Source organism: Procambarus clarkii, chromosome 13, assembly GCF_040958095.1.
Source record: "Procambarus clarkii isolate CNS0578487 chromosome 13, FALCON_Pclarkii_2.0, whole genome shotgun sequence".
Taxonomy (NCBI): Eukaryota; Metazoa; Arthropoda; class Malacostraca; order Decapoda; family Cambaridae; genus Procambarus; species Procambarus clarkii.
In genome coordinates, this window is record NC_091162.1 from 20751940 (window position 1) to 20768983 (window position 17044).

At 48.3% G+C, this 17044-nt stretch overlaps 2 protein-coding genes across 6 annotated transcripts in view; one reads left to right on the forward strand and one right to left on the reverse strand.

Moving 5' to 3' along the window:
• LOC138349599 (synapse-associated protein of 47 kDa-like) overlaps nucleotides 1-17044 on the forward strand; it is a 185295-nt gene that overhangs the window by 76692 nt on the left and 91559 nt on the right. The window lies entirely within an intron of this gene.
• Nucleotides 2327-3813, reverse strand: LOC138364268 (uncharacterized). Its single transcript, XM_069323773.1, has 3 exons — nucleotides 3590-3813; nucleotides 3079-3309; nucleotides 2327-2924 (listed from the first exon to the last, which is right to left on the reverse strand). The coding sequence occupies exons 1-3, from the start codon at nucleotides 3636-3638 to the stop codon at nucleotides 2698-2700; spliced, it is 507 nt and encodes a 168-aa protein (XP_069179874.1). The 5' UTR covers nucleotides 3639-3813; the 3' UTR covers nucleotides 2327-2697.

Below are 17044 nucleotides of genomic sequence, written 5' to 3' on the forward strand. Positions count from 1 at the left end.
AGTTGTTCCGTCACGATGTCGGCGTGTGCTAAAATTAATGGCAGGTCGTCAGTGTATCTAGCTACGTCGGGGGAAACTTGTTTAGTGTCGCACAAAATCCAATAACCGCGCTCTTGATCGCAGTCAATATTTCTCAAACCCTGCAATAGCATTTCATCGCGTTCGGCGTCAGTTAGGCAACGGAAACCGCCAGTGGGGAGCTTTTCACTCATGCACGTAGCATAGAGTGAATTGAAGTCTAGATAGAGGATGTGGGTTCCATCCTCGCTAGACCCCGCCCCGGTGTAATGGTTCTCGGCGGTAGACAATTGCTTTACAACTGAGGTGAAGCCTCCTCTTAAATTCCTTCGAATGAGGTCATACATTCTAGGGTCTGATATTGGATCTAGCACCACCTTACTTTTGAACAGGAAGGCGTCCCACGCGAAACTAGATAAAGAGAGGTAATATGCAATATCTAATCTATAAAGATCTAACATAGTGCGTCGCCACACCGTGAAAATGTCTGCTAAAATGCCAGTATCAACTTTTAAATACAAGACGAGATATTCGCCAATATTTCGGCACTTGGCTAATTTAAATACCTCCAACGCTTGTTTGTATTCTTTTTCAGGGAGCTCTTCCTGCGTCAAGGTATTGAAAAATGCATCTCTGGGGGGGAGCCGCGGTTCATTTAATACATCCCAATTTGACACGTAATCATAACAAAAGGACTGTTTGCCAGTTAACAATAAATTATGGGCCTCAGCAGGGACCTTATCTAACATGGCGAGAGTGAACGTCGTAGGTTTGCCACTGTCGATGTGTTCCTTGGCTAATTTGGCCAACGACCCATTGAGCAAGGCTAAGCTGTCCATAAATCTAAGAAAGTCAATGTCAACTTTCATAAATTTACACCCGTCTTTGGACATAATGTCTACGTTGCGTTTGGGCACGTTTCCTAACTCGTTTAACAAAACCCCTAAATCATACGCCGCATTATGTGAAAATGCGTGCAAGTATTTGTAGCCATCTTTGCACTGGAGATTGCATCGAGAGCATAGGGCGGCTAAGTAATTATGTTCGCTCAGTGAATGGTCGTGGTGTCTATTTTTGACGATTTTGGGCCCGAAAGGTTCGTCGCATATCTCGCACATGGTCTGACTCTTGTAACTTTCCATTTGCTCATTGGACATGTGCAGATGGTAATATGGCTGTTCTCGCGTTATTCTGGCCCACGAGGAGGATAGTTTATTAACAAAATGGGTTGCAGAATTAGGCCCGAGGTAGAAATCTTTTTCTACGATATTATAGCGACGGTCTATGATTATGTACGCATATGCAATGGCCCTGTGACGTGCTTCGATTATGCCCTGTGGCCTATCCTTTTGCAGGGCACACTCGAAATCATAGTAACAAGTGTGGCTTGGCCCGTACGCTCGCCCGAAATGTTTAAACTCTATTTTCTTTTCAGGGGGAGGAAAATGCAACGTTTGTTTGACCTCGCAAGTTGATTCATGCTCGAGCATTTGATGGGGTGGGAGGGCGATGAGGCAGCTGTGACAAAATTCATAATCAGCTGGGATGTTTTCCGAATGAGACCTCATATTACGCACATATTTGGTAAAGTTCTTGATGAGGACCAAATGTTGGCCTTCCAGCATAAGTAAAGATATGACATCCTTAAAATTCCCACGGCCTTTTCTAGCCAAACTAATGTAATGACGACCATTATCTCCTTTTACCAGAACATAAATAAATATAGAAGACCTGTTTAAATCTTCGACTTTGGCGATGTCGTCAAAAGATACTGGGGTGCCTATATTATTACTCCATCTTACTTGTCGGCGACACCATCGCCCAGATTTGGCCCGAGTTTTGATGTCGTTATAAAGGAGCCCGCGGGCCAAACATTTGTGCACGGCGATGCACTGCATAAGGCAAATATTGGCTTCCCCTCGGGGGTTGAATACGTGGCCTTTGCCCCGTAACTTGGCCGGGTAATCTACGAATGAACCCAGTCGAATTGGGTGTTCGATAAGGGCCACATTTATGTAAAACCCCAAAATCGACTCTATCCCGACACTCGACCCTTCCTGTTCCCCTAGCAACTCCTCTAGTTTATTGTCGATCTCTTCGACCCACAAATTAACAAGCTGTTCTACTTCCTCTTGAGTTATGGCACGCATTTCCCCGCGCATGTGCATTACTGGATCAAAATCATCGTCGGGCTCTACGTTGAGCCTCCGCACCCCAAACGTGAAATCAGGGAAGACGCGAATATGTGGATGTTCTAAAGTAAACAATCCACTGACGAAATTAATGAAAAATGCGCGATATGTTCGTAAATAAGCCCCTGGATCACCCCGCACGTGCTCTGGCACGCTAAATGAATATCGTGTGTAAGCCCCATTGAAATTGCGAATGATGTTCACAATTTCAATATCCCGAGGAGGGGGAGGGGACGGGGAAGGTGGTGGTGGTGGTGGTGAGTCGACCGACTCTGGTGATGAGGCTGCTGGGTTTGATGATGATGATGAGTCACTGTCAGCGTCTGCAAAAAAAAAAAAGAGGTATTAATAACTGTGTGTGAGTGTGTTGATTGTTGATTGAGATGTCTTAAAAAAAAAAAAAAATTAGCATTAATATTGGCATGCCCTCGTCTGTTTGTTTTTTTTTTTTTTTTTTTTTTTTTTTGAGCGAGTGGTGCGATCGAGATCACATAACAACACCAAAAAACAAAAACAAAAAAAATGTGAAATACTCACGTTCCCTATGCTGCCCCCCACGCCGAAGCGATGATGTTGACTGGTCGCTGCTATAACTTTCGAACAAATCGGGGGATCTGACGCGCATATGGGCCGAGGAGCTGGGCGAGGCGTGTGCGTGTTGTTGTTGTTCCTCGCATTGTTGTTGTTGTTGAATTAGAGTGCGATATGGCAGCCCTGGAAGGAATAGCCTTTTAAGAGGTGTCTATATGATTCTCTCTCTCTCTCTCTCTCTCTCTCTCTAGCACTCGCAATAATAATAATAATAATAATAATAATAATAATAATAATAATAATAATAATTAAAAAAAAAAAAAAAAAAATAACTTACGTTTGTAGCGGCGGGTTCTTGGTGGTGGCGGTTCGGGGTCGGAATCGTCATCGTCCGCCAAGTATGGGGGTGTTTTAGGTGAGAAATCCTGTTCAAAATCTGGCGTGGGGCTGAACATGTCGGGAGACCTGACTCGTGTGTTGATTGGTGAGCTGGGTGATGTTGGCTGGGCATCCTGCTGCTGCTGCTGCTGTTGCCGCTGTCGTTGTATTAGCAGTCGATATGGTTGCCCTGGTGGGAGACAAAAAAAATTTTTTTTTTCTTTTCTTTTAAGAGGCGTGAATATATTATATATATATATATATATATATATATATATATATATATATATATATATATATATATATATATATATATATATATATATATTCTCTCTCTCTCTCTCTCTCTCTCTCTCTCTCTCTCTCTCTCTCTCTCTCTCTCTCTCTCTCTCTCTCTCTATCTCTTTTTCAATAACGGCGTTGATAATGTGAATAAATAAATAAATAAATAAATAATAGTAATAACTCACGTTTATAGCGGCGTGTTCTTGACGGTCGAGGGTCGAAATCGGGGGGCATGCCTGAGCATTGTGGAGTATGTGGCGAGGGCGACGATTCTGGGTCATCACAATCGCTGAATAAGTCGGGAGACCAAACTCGCGGGTTTGGCGATGGGTCCGAATCACTGCTCCAGAGTTCGTTGGTGGGTAATGCACAGCCTGGGCTTGTGGCATGGTGAATGGCTATGTGTGAAAAAAAATAATAAATAAGTAAATAATAAATAAATAAATAAATAAATAAATAAATAAATAAATAAATATAAATATATATATATATATATATATATATATATATATATATATATATATATATATATATATATATATAATATTGTGGCAAATTACCAATGTTGTGGCTTACCAATGTTGTGGCAAATTTGTCCGCATTGGACGCATTTGATTAGGTTGCGAACCATCTGGCCGTGTGTTGGTGGCGAGGCGGTGTGAGACTGTGGATACCTGGGGTTCTGATGTGGAGCACAACCACTCCCCCTCCCCCGAGGATAACTACTTAAAATTGACCCCAGAGGGCAGCTCGTCACTGGCAACTACCTGTACTGGTAATTATCTTTGAAAGGTCCCTGGGAGATCGCCAGTTTGGGGCACGTGCGCATTAAAAAGCAATTTGCCACCTGCGACTGCCTCCATTGACCATTAAAACCAACCTTGGGTGTTGCCCGAAAAAAAATTAGCTTCACATTAATGCAGTTGTGTGTGTGTGTGTGTGTGTGTGTGTGTGTGTGTGTGTGTGTGTGTGTGTGTGTGTGTGTGTGTGTGTGTGCGTATATATATATATATATATATATATATATATATATATATATATATATATATATATATATATATATATATATATATATATATATATATATTGTAGTTATGTGTATTGTAGGTTTTTTATTTGTTCAATAAAAAAGAACTAACGATGAAAATAAATAATGTTTTTAATTTACCGGTGGGGGGAATATCTATAATACTGAATGAATGAATGAATTATGTCTTTTCTGATGTTTGCTCTTTCCTATGAAAAAACAAAAACAAAACAAATATTTGATAATGTTCTTTCCTCTAAAATTAAAACATAAATACTTGTTTCTATATGTTTGGATGAAAAAAAAAATGAAATAATAATACGTTGTTGTTTCCCAGATCTGAATAATAAGCAAACTCCCGATCTTAATAATTAAACTATCCAGTGTTTGGAAATAAAAATGGAACTTGCATATATTTTTTTCTGTCAATTATCTGAGTTTCCCCATAGACGAAAACGGGACTCGACCGCCCGTGAAGATGTTTTCTGTGAAACGGAATATAGAGAAAATGGGGACAATAATCTGGAGTAAATGAAAAAATATAACTCGAGTCTTTCTCATTTTTATTTTTTACCTGATTATTGAAACCTTACCAAATGTAAAGACAAAACCCTTTATTTCAGATACACTTCTCAGCAGGAATTAAAAAACCCAGATATATTGTATTTACATAAAAAAAAAAAAACACGCACACGCACACATATACTAGCGCCATTAAATACTCCAAAAAACGTTTATATGCCTTTCACCATTGCATTTTTTTGGTTTCCAACTATTGTACATTCATCCTCGGTACCTCTCATAAGTAGAGACCCCCTCATTGAGGCCCTAGACTCATCTTAAAAGCTCGAGACGAATCGTGCAAAAAAACAGGTTAGGATAGGGCACCAGTTCCTCAGGTATACCATTGGTGGTGGTCCCCCCCGGGACCCCAGGGGGGACCAACACCCCACCACCGCCAGCCAGCCAGGAGCGCGCTGACTGTGTCCTAACCTAACCACCCAAATAAGAGGAATGGACGATCTGGCCCAACAGGGTCAAGTCGGCATGGAAGTGCCCAACCGTTTCTGAAATTTTTTTACCTCAATCTGTCTCCTTATTCACTACTGGCCTCCACCCCCAGGAAGCAGCCCGTGACAGCTGACTAACTCCCTGGTACCTATTTACTGCTAGGTAACATGGGCGTTCAGGGTGAAAGAAACTTTTGCCCATTTGTTTCTGCCTCTTGCGGTAATCGAACCCGCGCCACAGAATTATGAGTCCTGCGCGCTATCCACCAGGCTACGAGGCCCCCCACTTGTCAGCTGCACTGGTCTGTAAATTGGTGTCTCCTCTCCGTCCCCTCTTTTGAATATTGCGGCTACTTTGCCATTTTTCCTAAACATTCTGGAAGGTTTCCAGTCTCAAGTGTTTTATTAAAAAGTTTAGTTTGTTGATGACAAAGTTCCTCAGCAGCCGTGATGAAATGACGTCTGGTTCCATTAAAGTTGTTACTTGTACTTCCTTCAGCTTTTTTTTTTTTTTTACATCTTACATAGTGCCTACAATGTCATCCATTGTTTCTTCCAGTTGTTCATATGACCACCTTGGTCTCAACACTGGTTCTGTTGTAAACACCGGCCGAAATCTTTTGTTCAGCTCCTCACATGCCGCCTTATCGTTTTATGTGAAAATTACCCCTCGTCTCCTCAATCTTTGAACCTGGTCTGCCACTGTTTTCTCTTTATATGGCTATAGAACAGTTTTGGTTTGTCCTTAGCTTTTGCTGCAGTCATTTTCAAATTACCTCTCGGCTTATAAACAAACTCTGGTGTATTCATTCCTGATTCTCTTTAGTGTGTGTATTGTCTTCTGTTCCTGGTTCTCTCTACCTTTCCAGGCTTTGTAAGTCTTTTTACCTACCCGACATTGCCTATTGAACCAAGGGTTTACATTATTTTTTTCACGCACCACTTTGCCGAGTGGTATTAACTGCCCAGGTGCATTTGCAAGCAATGAACGCCATCTGGTTTGCCTGCTTAAACACACAAGTTTGGACGACTACTGTGATTATCTAGGATGGAAGACTACTACCTGCTGCCTTTTAGTCAGGTGGCCGCCGCTCATTACTGGCATGAGTGCTCGCCCCTCTTCAGCGACTTCTTTACAGCAATAAAAATATTGTATTTCATGCAGATTTCATAGAGAAAGTTCGTCGACTTGCTGTACTCGCCACGACTGTAATCTCTCGTCTTCCTCAGCAGGTTTGTGTCAGTGTAACTCCTTCATCTCCTCTGTGTACTTGAACACTATCATGCAGTGCTCGCTACCTCCCACCACCATTTCCTACTCTATTTTCTAAATACAGTATGAGACAAGTACATTTCTTGTTGTCGATTTATTTCACTTTTAAACCTACTTAACTTGAAGAATTTTTTTTTTTTTTTTTTTTTTGCATGTGTGGCCTGTTGTGTGTTTCCCTCTCTTATTATGGTCTCCTTATTTGGCATGTATGTCCCTCTTGCTGTGGTAGACTGGGGGTTACCAAAGATCTCTCCCTCCACCTCCACCACACCTCAAGGTAACCTCCAACTCCTGCCATGTAAATCTCACTACTTGGAGGTTTTACAGCTGCTTGCGCTTGCCTTAATTATCTTCTTTCCTTCTGAAGCTCGGTTACTTTCTTTCCTTGTTTCTCTCTCCTGTTATCCTGCTTCCGTTGTCTTCTTCCATTCCTCTTCCACTCTTCATATTATGTTCTGTTGTACTCGCCTAATTGTACTTGCGGGGGTTGAACATTGGCTCTTTGGTCCCGCCTCTCGACCGTCAATCAACTGGTGTACAGATTACCGAGACTGTTGGGCTCTATCATATCTACATTTGAAGCTGTGTATGGAGTCAGCCTCCACCACATCACTGCCTATTGCATTCCATTTGTTAACTATTCTGACACTGAAAAGATTATTTCTAATGTCTCTGTCTCATTTGAGTACTAAATTTCCGCCCGTGCTAAATAGTTTGTCTTTGTCCACCCTGTCAATTCCTCTGAGAATTTTGTAGGTGGAGATCATGTCTCTCCAAATTCTTGTCTTCAAGGTTTAATTGCCGTAGCCTTTCCTCGTAAATCATATCTCTCAGCTCTGGGACTAGCCTGGTGGCATATGCAGGCGATGAGTCACAATAACGTGGCTAAATTATGTTGACCAGACCACACACTAGGTGAAGGGACGACGACGTTTCGGTCCGTCCTGGACCATTCTACTGGAGAATGGTCCAGGACGGACCGAAACGTCGTCGTCCCTTCACCTTCTAGTGTGTGGCCTAGTAAACTGGTGGCATACCTCTGAGTGGTGGTGGTGGTGGTGGGGAAGTGTAAGAGAGTTGGGGGCGTGTGAAGGGTGGTTACGGGAGCGACGTTGTGGTTGAAGCTGCCTGCCTGTGGCACGCACTTCCCCCTCACACCCTCCCTCCCTCCCCGCGCCTTCTCCCTCCCTCCCCCCCGCTCAGGTCCATCATTCCCTCCCTTCCCTTCTCACTATCACCCTCCCCTCCCACTATCACCCTCGCTACCATTCTCCCCTTCCGTTCATCTCTTTCATTTCCCCTGTCCGCGATCTCGTTCATGGTTCTCCCACTTCCTTTTGTTTCACTTTTTAACTCTGGTTTTCCTCCTCGCCTCTATTCCTCTTTTCTGCAGAATTTTTTTTGGCTCTTTGTTCCTCCTCCTCCACTTCCTTCTACTCTGCCTCTTCATTATCTTCGTAGATGGCTTAAGGCCTTCGTATACTTCCGCTGCTGTGTGTTGGTTCTGCCATAGTGGTAGCCTCCACCACCACCACAGTGGTAGCCTCCACCACCACCATAGTGGTAGCCTCCACCACCACCACAGTGGTAGCCTCCACCACCACCACAGTGGTAGCCTCCACCACCACCACAGTGGTAGCCTCCACCACCACCACAGTGGTAGCCTCCATCACCACCACAGTGGTAGCCTCCATCACCACCACAGTGGTAGCCTCCACCACCACCACAGTGGTAGCCTCCACCACCACCACAGTGGTAGCCTCCACCACCACCACAGTGGTAGCCTCCACCACCACCACAGTGGTAGCCTCCATCACCACCACAGTGGTAGCCTCCACCACCACCACAGTGGTAGCCTCCACCACCACCACAGTGGTAGCCTCCACCACCACCACAGTGGTAGCCTCCACCACCACCACAGTGGTAGCCTCCACCACCACCATAGTGGTAGCCTCCACCACCACCATAGTGGTAGCCTCCACCACCACCACAGTGGTAGCCTCCACCACCACCACAGTGGTAGCCTCCACCACCACCACAGTGGTAGCCTCCACCACCACCACAGTGGTAGCCTCCACCACCACCATAGTGGTAGCCTCCACCACCACCACAGTGGTAGCCTCCACCACCACCACAGTGGTAGCCTCCACCACCACCACAGTGGTAGCCTCCACCACCACCACAGTGGTAGCCTCCACCACCACCACAGTGGTAGCCTCCACCACCACCACAGTGGTAGCCTCCACCACCACCATAGTGGTAGCCTCCACCACCACCATAGTGGTAGCCTCCACCACCACCATAGTGGTAGCCTCCACCACCACCATAGTGGTAGCCTCCACCACCACCATAGTGGTAGCCTCCACCACCACCATAGTGGTAGCCTCCACCACCACCATAGTGGTAGCCTCCACCACCACCACAGTGGTAGCCTCCACCACCACCACAGTGGTAGCCTCCACCACCACCATAGTGGTAGCCTCCACCACCACCATAGTGGTAGCCTCCACCACCACCACAGTGGTAGCCTCCACCACCACCACAGTGGTAGCCTCCACCACCACCATAGTGGTAGCCTCCACCACCACCATAGTGGTAGCCTCCACCACCACCATAGTGGTAGCCTCCACCACCACCATAGTGGTAGCCTCCACCACCACCATAGTGGTAGCCTCCACCACCACCACAGTGGTAGCCTCCACCACCACCACAGTGGTAGCCTCCACCACCACCATAGTGGTAGCCTCCACCACCACCATAGTGGTAGCCTCCACCACCACCACAGTGGTAGCCTCCACCACCACCACAGTGGTAGCCTCCACCACCACCATAGTGGTAGCCTCCACCACCACCACAGTGGTAGCCTCCACCACCACCATAGTGGTAGCCTCCACCACCATCATAGTGGTAGCCTCCACCACCACCATAGTGGTAGCCTCCACCACCACCACACTGGTAGCCTCCACCACCACCACAGTGGTAGCCTCCACCACCACCATAGTGGTAGCCTCCACCACCACCACAGTGGTAGCCTCCACCACCACCACAGTGGTAGCCTCCACCACCACCACAGTGGTAGCCTCCACCACCACCACAGTGGTAGCCTCCATCACCACCATAGTGGTAGCCTCCATCACCACCATAGTGGTAGCCTCCATCACCACCATAGTGGTAGCCTCCACCACCACCATAGTGGTAGCCTCCACCACCACCATAGTGGTAGCCGCCGCCGGCTACTACCACCACCACTACCACCACCACTACCACCACCATCACCACCACCACCACCACCACCTACCACCACCACCTACCACCACCACCTACCACCACCACCTACCACCACCACCTACCACCACCACCTACCACCACCACCTACCACCACCACCTACCACCACCACCTACCACCACCACCTACCACCACCACCTACCACCACCACTACCACCACCACCACTACTACCACCACCAACCACCACCACCACTACCACCACCAACCACCACTACCACCACCACCACCACCAACCACTACCACCACCACTACCATCACCACCACCATCACCACCACCACTACCACCACTAACCACCACTACCACCACCAACAACCACCACCACCAACCACCACCACTACCACCACCACCAACCACCACCACTACCACCCCCACCACCACTACCACCACCACCAACCACCCACCAACAACCACCACCCAACAACAACCACCCACCCACCACCACCACCAACCACCCACCCAGCAACAACCACCACCCACCACCACCACCACCCACCACCACCACCCACCACCACCCAGCAACAACCACCCACCCACCACCACCACCAACCACCACCCAACAACCACCCCCCACCATCACCATGTACCGTGTCTCAGCTCCTGGTCTACGCCGGTGTGTGTGTGTGTGTGTGTCCAGAGTAGTTATAGTGCCGGCATCCAGTCAGTAAAGCAACTCGTGTGGACCGCTTAAAGCCTCTCGTCCTGCCATCTTTAAAGGCCACGAGAGACACATGTATAATTATCTACACTCGGACAATTTTAGAGCGACAGTTTCCAAATCTGCACACGGAAATAATTCCTTTATAGGACCGTGGAGGGCAAAATATAGCCCCTGTGAAAAAGGAAGAGCTATTGTAGTGCACCAGTTCTGTAATGGTCTCGGAGACAGTTCTGTAATGGTCTCTGACACAGTTCTGTAATGGTCTCGGAGACAGTTCTGTAATGGTCTCTGACACAGTTCTGTAATGGTCTCGGAGACAGTTCTGTAATGGTCTCTGACACAGTTCTGTAATGGTCTCGGAGACAGTTCTGTAATGGTCTCTGACACAGTTCTGTAATGGTCTCGGAGACAGTTCTGTAATGGTCTCTGACACAGTTCTGTAATGGTCTCGGAGACAGTTCTGTAATGGTCTCTGACACAGTTCTGTAATGGTCTCGGAGACAGTTCTGTAATGGTCTCTGACACAGTTCTGTAATGGTCTCGGAGACAGTTCTGTAATGGTCTCGGAGACAGTTCTGTAATGGTCTCTGACACAGTTCTGTAATGGTCTCTGACACAGTTCTGTAATGGTCTCGGAGACAGTTCTGTAATGGTCTCTGACACAGTTCTGTAATGGTCTCTGACACAGTTCTGTAATGGTCTCTGACACAGTTCTGTAATGGTCTCGGAGACAGTTCTGTAATGGTCTCGGAGACAGTTCTGTAATGGTCTCGGAGACAGTTCTGTAATGGTCTCGGAGACAGTTCTGTAATGGTCTCTGACACAGTTCTGTAATGGTCTCGGAGACAGTTCTGTAATGGTCTCGGAGACAGTTCTGTAATGGTCTCGGAGACAGTTCTGTAATGGTCTCGGAGACAGTTCTGTAATGGTCTCGGAGACAGTTCTGTAATGGTCTCGGAGACAGTTCTGTAATGGTCTCGGAGACAGTTCTGTAATGGTCTCGGAGACAGTTCTGTAATGGTCTCGGAGACAGTTCTGTAATGGTCTCGGAGACAGTTCTGTAATGGTCTCGGAGACAGTTCTGTAATGGTCTCGGAGACAGTTCTGTAATGGTCTCGGAGACAGTTCTGTAATGGTCTCGGAGACAGTTCTGTAATGGTCTCGGAGACAGTTCTGTAAACATCAAGTCCCGAAGACTTTTCAACACTCTCCCTTTAATCTCCCCAAGTATTTGGGCTGGACGATAGAGCGACGGCCTCGCTTGTTGCAGATCGGCGATCAATCCCCGACCGTCCAAGTGGTTGGGGTAACCATTCCTTCCCTCCCCGTCCCATCCTAAACCCTTATACTCATAACCCTTCCAAGTCCTCTGTACTCATAATAACTTGGCGCTTTCTCCTGATCATTACCATCCCTGTCCCTGTAATGAGAGAGTGGGGCAGCAGCTGGGTCTAGTCGACTCGTTCCCTTAACTACTGGGTCGCGTTTTTGTTAAGTTATCGCAACCAACGTTATAAATGCAGTTAATGGAAATAATGGCTCGCAAATATTCAGGCTTTGTATGTGTCGGGTCTCGATAGGTAAGGCGAGGTACTTAGCTTCCTACGTCTCTGGGTAGGCCGGTCGGGAGCCGGTCGGCCGAGCGGACGGCACACTGGACTTGTGATCCTGTGGTCCCGGGTTCGATCCCGGGCGCCGGCGAGAAACGATGGGCAGAGTTTTTCACCCAATGCCCCTGTTACCTAGCAGTAAAATAGGTACCTGGGTGTTAGTCAGCTGTCACGGGCTGCTTCCTGGGGGTGGAGGACTGGTCGAGAACCGGGCCGCGGGGACACTAAAAGCCCCGAAATCATCTCAAGATAACCTCAAGATAGGCTGGAAGATTGGATACTTTTTATGGAGTGGCAGGAGAACGGGCTCGTGTTAACAGCCTTGGTGATCACACCACCAACCAGGGGCCAGATTCACGAAAGCACTTACGCAAGCACTTACGAACCTGTTCATCTTTTCACAATCTTTGGCGGCTTTGTTTACAATTATTAAACAGTTAATGAGCTCCGAAGCACCAGGAGGCTGTTTATAACAATAACAACAGTTGATTGGGAAGTTTTCATGCTTGTTAACTGTTTAATAAATGTAACCAAAGCCGTCAAAGATTGAGGAAAGATGTACACGTTCGTAAGTACTTGCGTAACTGCTTTCGTGAATCTGGCTCCAGGAGGCCTGGTTCGAGACCGGATCTCTGTGACATTGGTTCTCAGAACCATCTCAAAGCTGTCATTTGTTGGTCTGTTAATTGTTTGTCTTTGATTTGTCTTATTTTTCTGCGTTCGTACAGTATTTCTTTATCCTCTTACATGTGTCCTTTACCCTGTGTTACATTCCTCTTTGCATGTGTCCTTCACCCTGTGTTACATTCCTCTTTGCATGTGTCCTTCACCCTGTGTTACATTCCTCTTGCATGTGTCCTTCACCCTGTTACATTCCTCTTGCATGTGTCCTTCACCCTGTGTTACATTCCTCTTGCATGTGTCCTTCACCCTGTGTTACATTCCTCTTGCATGTGTCCTTCACCCTGTGTTACATTCCTCTTGCATGTGTCCTTCACCCTGTTACATTCCTCTTGCATGTGTCCTTCACCCTGTGTTACATTCCTCTTGCATGTGTCCTTCACCCTGTGTTACATTCCTCTTGCATGTGTCCTTCACCCTGTGTTACATTCCTCTTGCATGTGTCCTTCACCCTGTGTTACATTCCTCTTTGCATGTGTCCTTCACCCTGTGTTACATTCCTCTTGCATGTGTCCTTCACCCTGTGTTACATTCCTCTTGCATGTGTCCTTCACCCTGTGTTACATTCCTCTTGCATGTGTCCTTCACCCTGTGTTACATTCCTCTTGCATGTGTCCTTCACCCTGTGTTACATTCCTCTTGCATGTGTCCTTCACCCTGTGTTACATTCCTCTTGCATGTGTCCTTCACCCTGTGTTACATTCCTCTTGCATGTGTCCTTCACCCTGCGTTACATTCCTCTTGCATGTGTCCTTCACCCTGTGTTACATTCCTCTTGCATGTGTCCTTCACCCTGTGTTACATTCCTCTTGCATGTGTCCTTCACCCTGTGTTACATTCCTCTTGCATGTGTCCTTCACCCTGTGTTACATTCCTCTTGCATGTGTCCTTCTCCCTGTGTTACATTCCTCTTGCATGTGTCCTTCACCCTGCGTTACATTCCTCTTGCATGTGTCCTTCACCCTGTGTTACATTCCTCTTGCATGTGTCCTTCACCCTGTGTTACATTCCTCTTGCATGTGTCCTTCACCCTGTGTTACATTCCTCTTGCATGTGTCCTTCACCCTGTGTTACATTCCTCTTGCATGTGTCCTTCTCCCTGTGTTACATTCCTCTTGCATGTGTCCTTCACCCTGTGTTACATTCCTCTTGCATGTGTCCTTCACCCTGTGTTACATTCCTCTTGCATGTGTCCTTCACCCTGTGTTACATTCCTCTTTGCATGTGTCCTTCACCCTGTGTTACATTCCTCTTTGCATGTGTCCTTCACCCTGTGTTACATTCCTCTTGCATGTGTCCTTCACCCTGTGTTACATTCCTCTTTGCATGTGTCCTTCACCCTGTGTTACATTCCTCTTGCATGTGTCCTTCACCCTGTGTTACATTCCTCTTGCATGTGTCCTTCACCCTGTGTTACATTCCTCTTTGCATGTGTCCTTCACCCTGTGTTACATTCCTCTTGCATGTGTCCTTCACCCTGTGTTACATTCCTCTTGCATGTGTCCTCCTCCATGCGTTACATTCCTTTCCTCGACCTTGTTTAAAAGTAAAACTTGTGTATATGTTAACACGGTAATTTGTGTGTGTGTGTGTGTGGGGGGGGGGGGTGGAACACCCCCCCCCCCACTCTCGCAGGGAAATCTTCATCTCTTTATCTCAGAAACTTCTCCCTCCCAGTACCAAGTATTGTTCTCTTCCCCCTCTAGGAGTAACCCGTGTTGCTCCTTCATTGCGTAGCCCCAGTACATAGCGTAGGGCGGGTGGGGGCCCGCGTTGTGTGTTGTGCTGTAGGGGGGGGGCCGTTGTGTACCGTGCCGGTGGGGGGGGGGGGCCGTTGTGTACCGTGCCGGTGGGGGGGGCCGTTGTGTACCGTGCCGGTGGGGGGGGCCGTTGTGTACCGTGCCGGTGGGGGGGGGTCGTTGTGTACCGTGCCGGTGGGGGCGGGTCGTTGTGTGCCGTGCCGGTGGGGGGGGGGGGTCGTTGTGTGCCGTGCCGGTGGGGGGGGGGCCGTTGTGTACCGTGCTGGGGGGGGGGTGTCGTTGTGTGCCGTGCTGGGGGGGGTGTAGTTGTGTGCCGTGCTGGGGGGGGTGTAGTTGTGTGCCGTGCTGGGGGGGGTGTCGTTGTGTGCCGTGCTGGGGGGGGTGTCGTTGTGTGCCGTGCTGGGGGGGGTGTCGTTGTGTGCCGCGCCGGGGGAGGGGGGCGTTATGTACCATGCTGGGGGTGGCCAGGGGGGGGGGGGGCGCCGCGCGTCGCCGGGGGTATTAAACATGGCTACCCCCGCGGCGGTGTCGCTGCAACTGGCAAGGCTACTTTAGCAGGTGGCTCTTCCTGGTGACCTGGACTACCTCGGGGGTTACCACTCAAACCCACAGTGCTTGCCGGTCTAGTAAAGTTAACAAAACCAAAGGTAGATGAGGAAACAATAGACATTATAGCCTTATGCAGGCGATGAGTCACAATAACGTGGCTGAAGTATGTTGACCAGACCACACACTAGAAATTGAAGGGACGACGACGTTTCGGTCCGTCCTGGACCATTCTCGACTTGAGAATGGTCCAGGACGGACCGAAACGTCGTCGTCCCTTCAATTTCTAGTGTGTGGTCTGGTCAACACATTATAGCCTTCTTCAAGGAAAGAGTATCGGGGGAGAATTATAGCAAACAAGAGCAGGACGACATTCGATAACAAGAGGTTTGGGGAGTATGGAGACGATTTGACGAGTTAGATGATGATGAGGTTTTAGATTTGGCTACTCAGAACGAAATGTCCATGTAGCACGGGCTATGGTGAGCCCGTCTAGGTGACGAGTTAGAGGAGACGTATTCTCTTGTATTGTGATGTGGTGGGCGAGGGTGTGTGTGTGTGTAGTGAGGGGAGTGGTTGTGAGGGGACACGAGGGTAATGTTGGTAGTGTGAGTGACTAGTGAGGATGAGGGTAAAGCTATATTAGGCAGCTGGAGAAGGGGTGAGAGTAGGTTGTGAGAGGGGAGAGGTGTGCGAGCATGGAGGTTGGAGTTATCTTGAGAATTTCGGGGCTTAGTGTCCCCGCGGCCCGGTCCTAGACCAGGCCTCCATCCCCAGGAAGCAGCCCGTGACAGCTGACTAACTCCCAGGTACCTATTTACTGCTAGGTAACAGGAGCATCAGAGTGAAAGAAGCTCTGCCCATTGTTTCTCGCCGGCGCCCGGGATCGAACCCGGAACCACAGGATCACGCGTCCAGTGTTCTGTCCGCTCAGCCACCGGCTCCCCGGAGTGGCACCGGCAAGGAAAGATGAGGTGACAAAGGGTTATGGAAAATTAAATAATTATAATTATACACGCAAATTATATTAACATACCCCCCCCCCCCCTTCCCGGGTATTTAGGGTATTTATTGTATCTTGCACCATAGATTTTAATGTAGTTTCCTCTTAATGACGGTAAGATTTAATTCCTATATGTATAGCCTGGATTATCATCCATCCATACTCTTGAGTGTTGGATGTCTCTAAAATCTAGTTTTGCACACCAGAGGCTTTATGTTTACTCTCAATGTTCATCTTCTTTCTGGGAGGTTCACTGCTTTACTGACGCCATCACCTGCCAAAATGGCTTCCTTTTAATTGGCGGTCAGGTGTGTGAGGGGGGGGGGGTGTCTCAGCCTACTGCAGGTGGCCAGACTGTTGTGGGCTGGCCGAGGTGGCCAGACTGTTGTGGGCTGGCCGGGGTGGCCTGACTGTTGTGGGCTGGCCGGGGTGGCCTGACTGTTGTGGGCTGGCCGGGGTGGCCTGACTGTTGTGGGCTGGCCGGGGTGGCCAGACTGTTGTGGGCTGGCCGGGGTGGCCAGACTGTTGTGGGCTGGCCGGGGTGGCCAGACTGTTGTGGGCTGGCCGGGGTGGCCTGACTGTTGTGGGCTGGCCGGGGTGGCCAGACTGTTGTGGGCTGGCCGGGGTGGCCAGACTGTTGTGGGCTGGCCGGGGTGGCCAGACTGTTGTGGGCTGGCCGGGGTGGCCAGACTTGTGGGCTGGCCGGGGTGGCCAGACCCACCCACTCACTCGCCATCTTTTTAAGAAATATCACAGCTCCTACCGTGATTCTGATGAAGTCTAT

Excerpts from the sequence above, each read along its gene's own strand:
- LOC138364268 (XM_069323773.1), bottom strand. The coding sequence starts at position 3,638 with ATGCCCCCCGATTTCGACCCTCGACCGTCAAGAACACGCCGCTATAAA. Across the intron at positions 3,310-3,589 it reads AAGAACACGCCGCTATAAAC|GGCAACCATATCGACTGCTA; the intron begins GTGAGTTATTAC and ends GTCTCCCACCAG. Across the intron at positions 2,925-3,078 it reads AAGAACCCGCCGCTACAAAC|GGCTGCCATATCGCACTCTA; the intron begins GTAAGTTATTTT and ends TATTCCTTCCAG.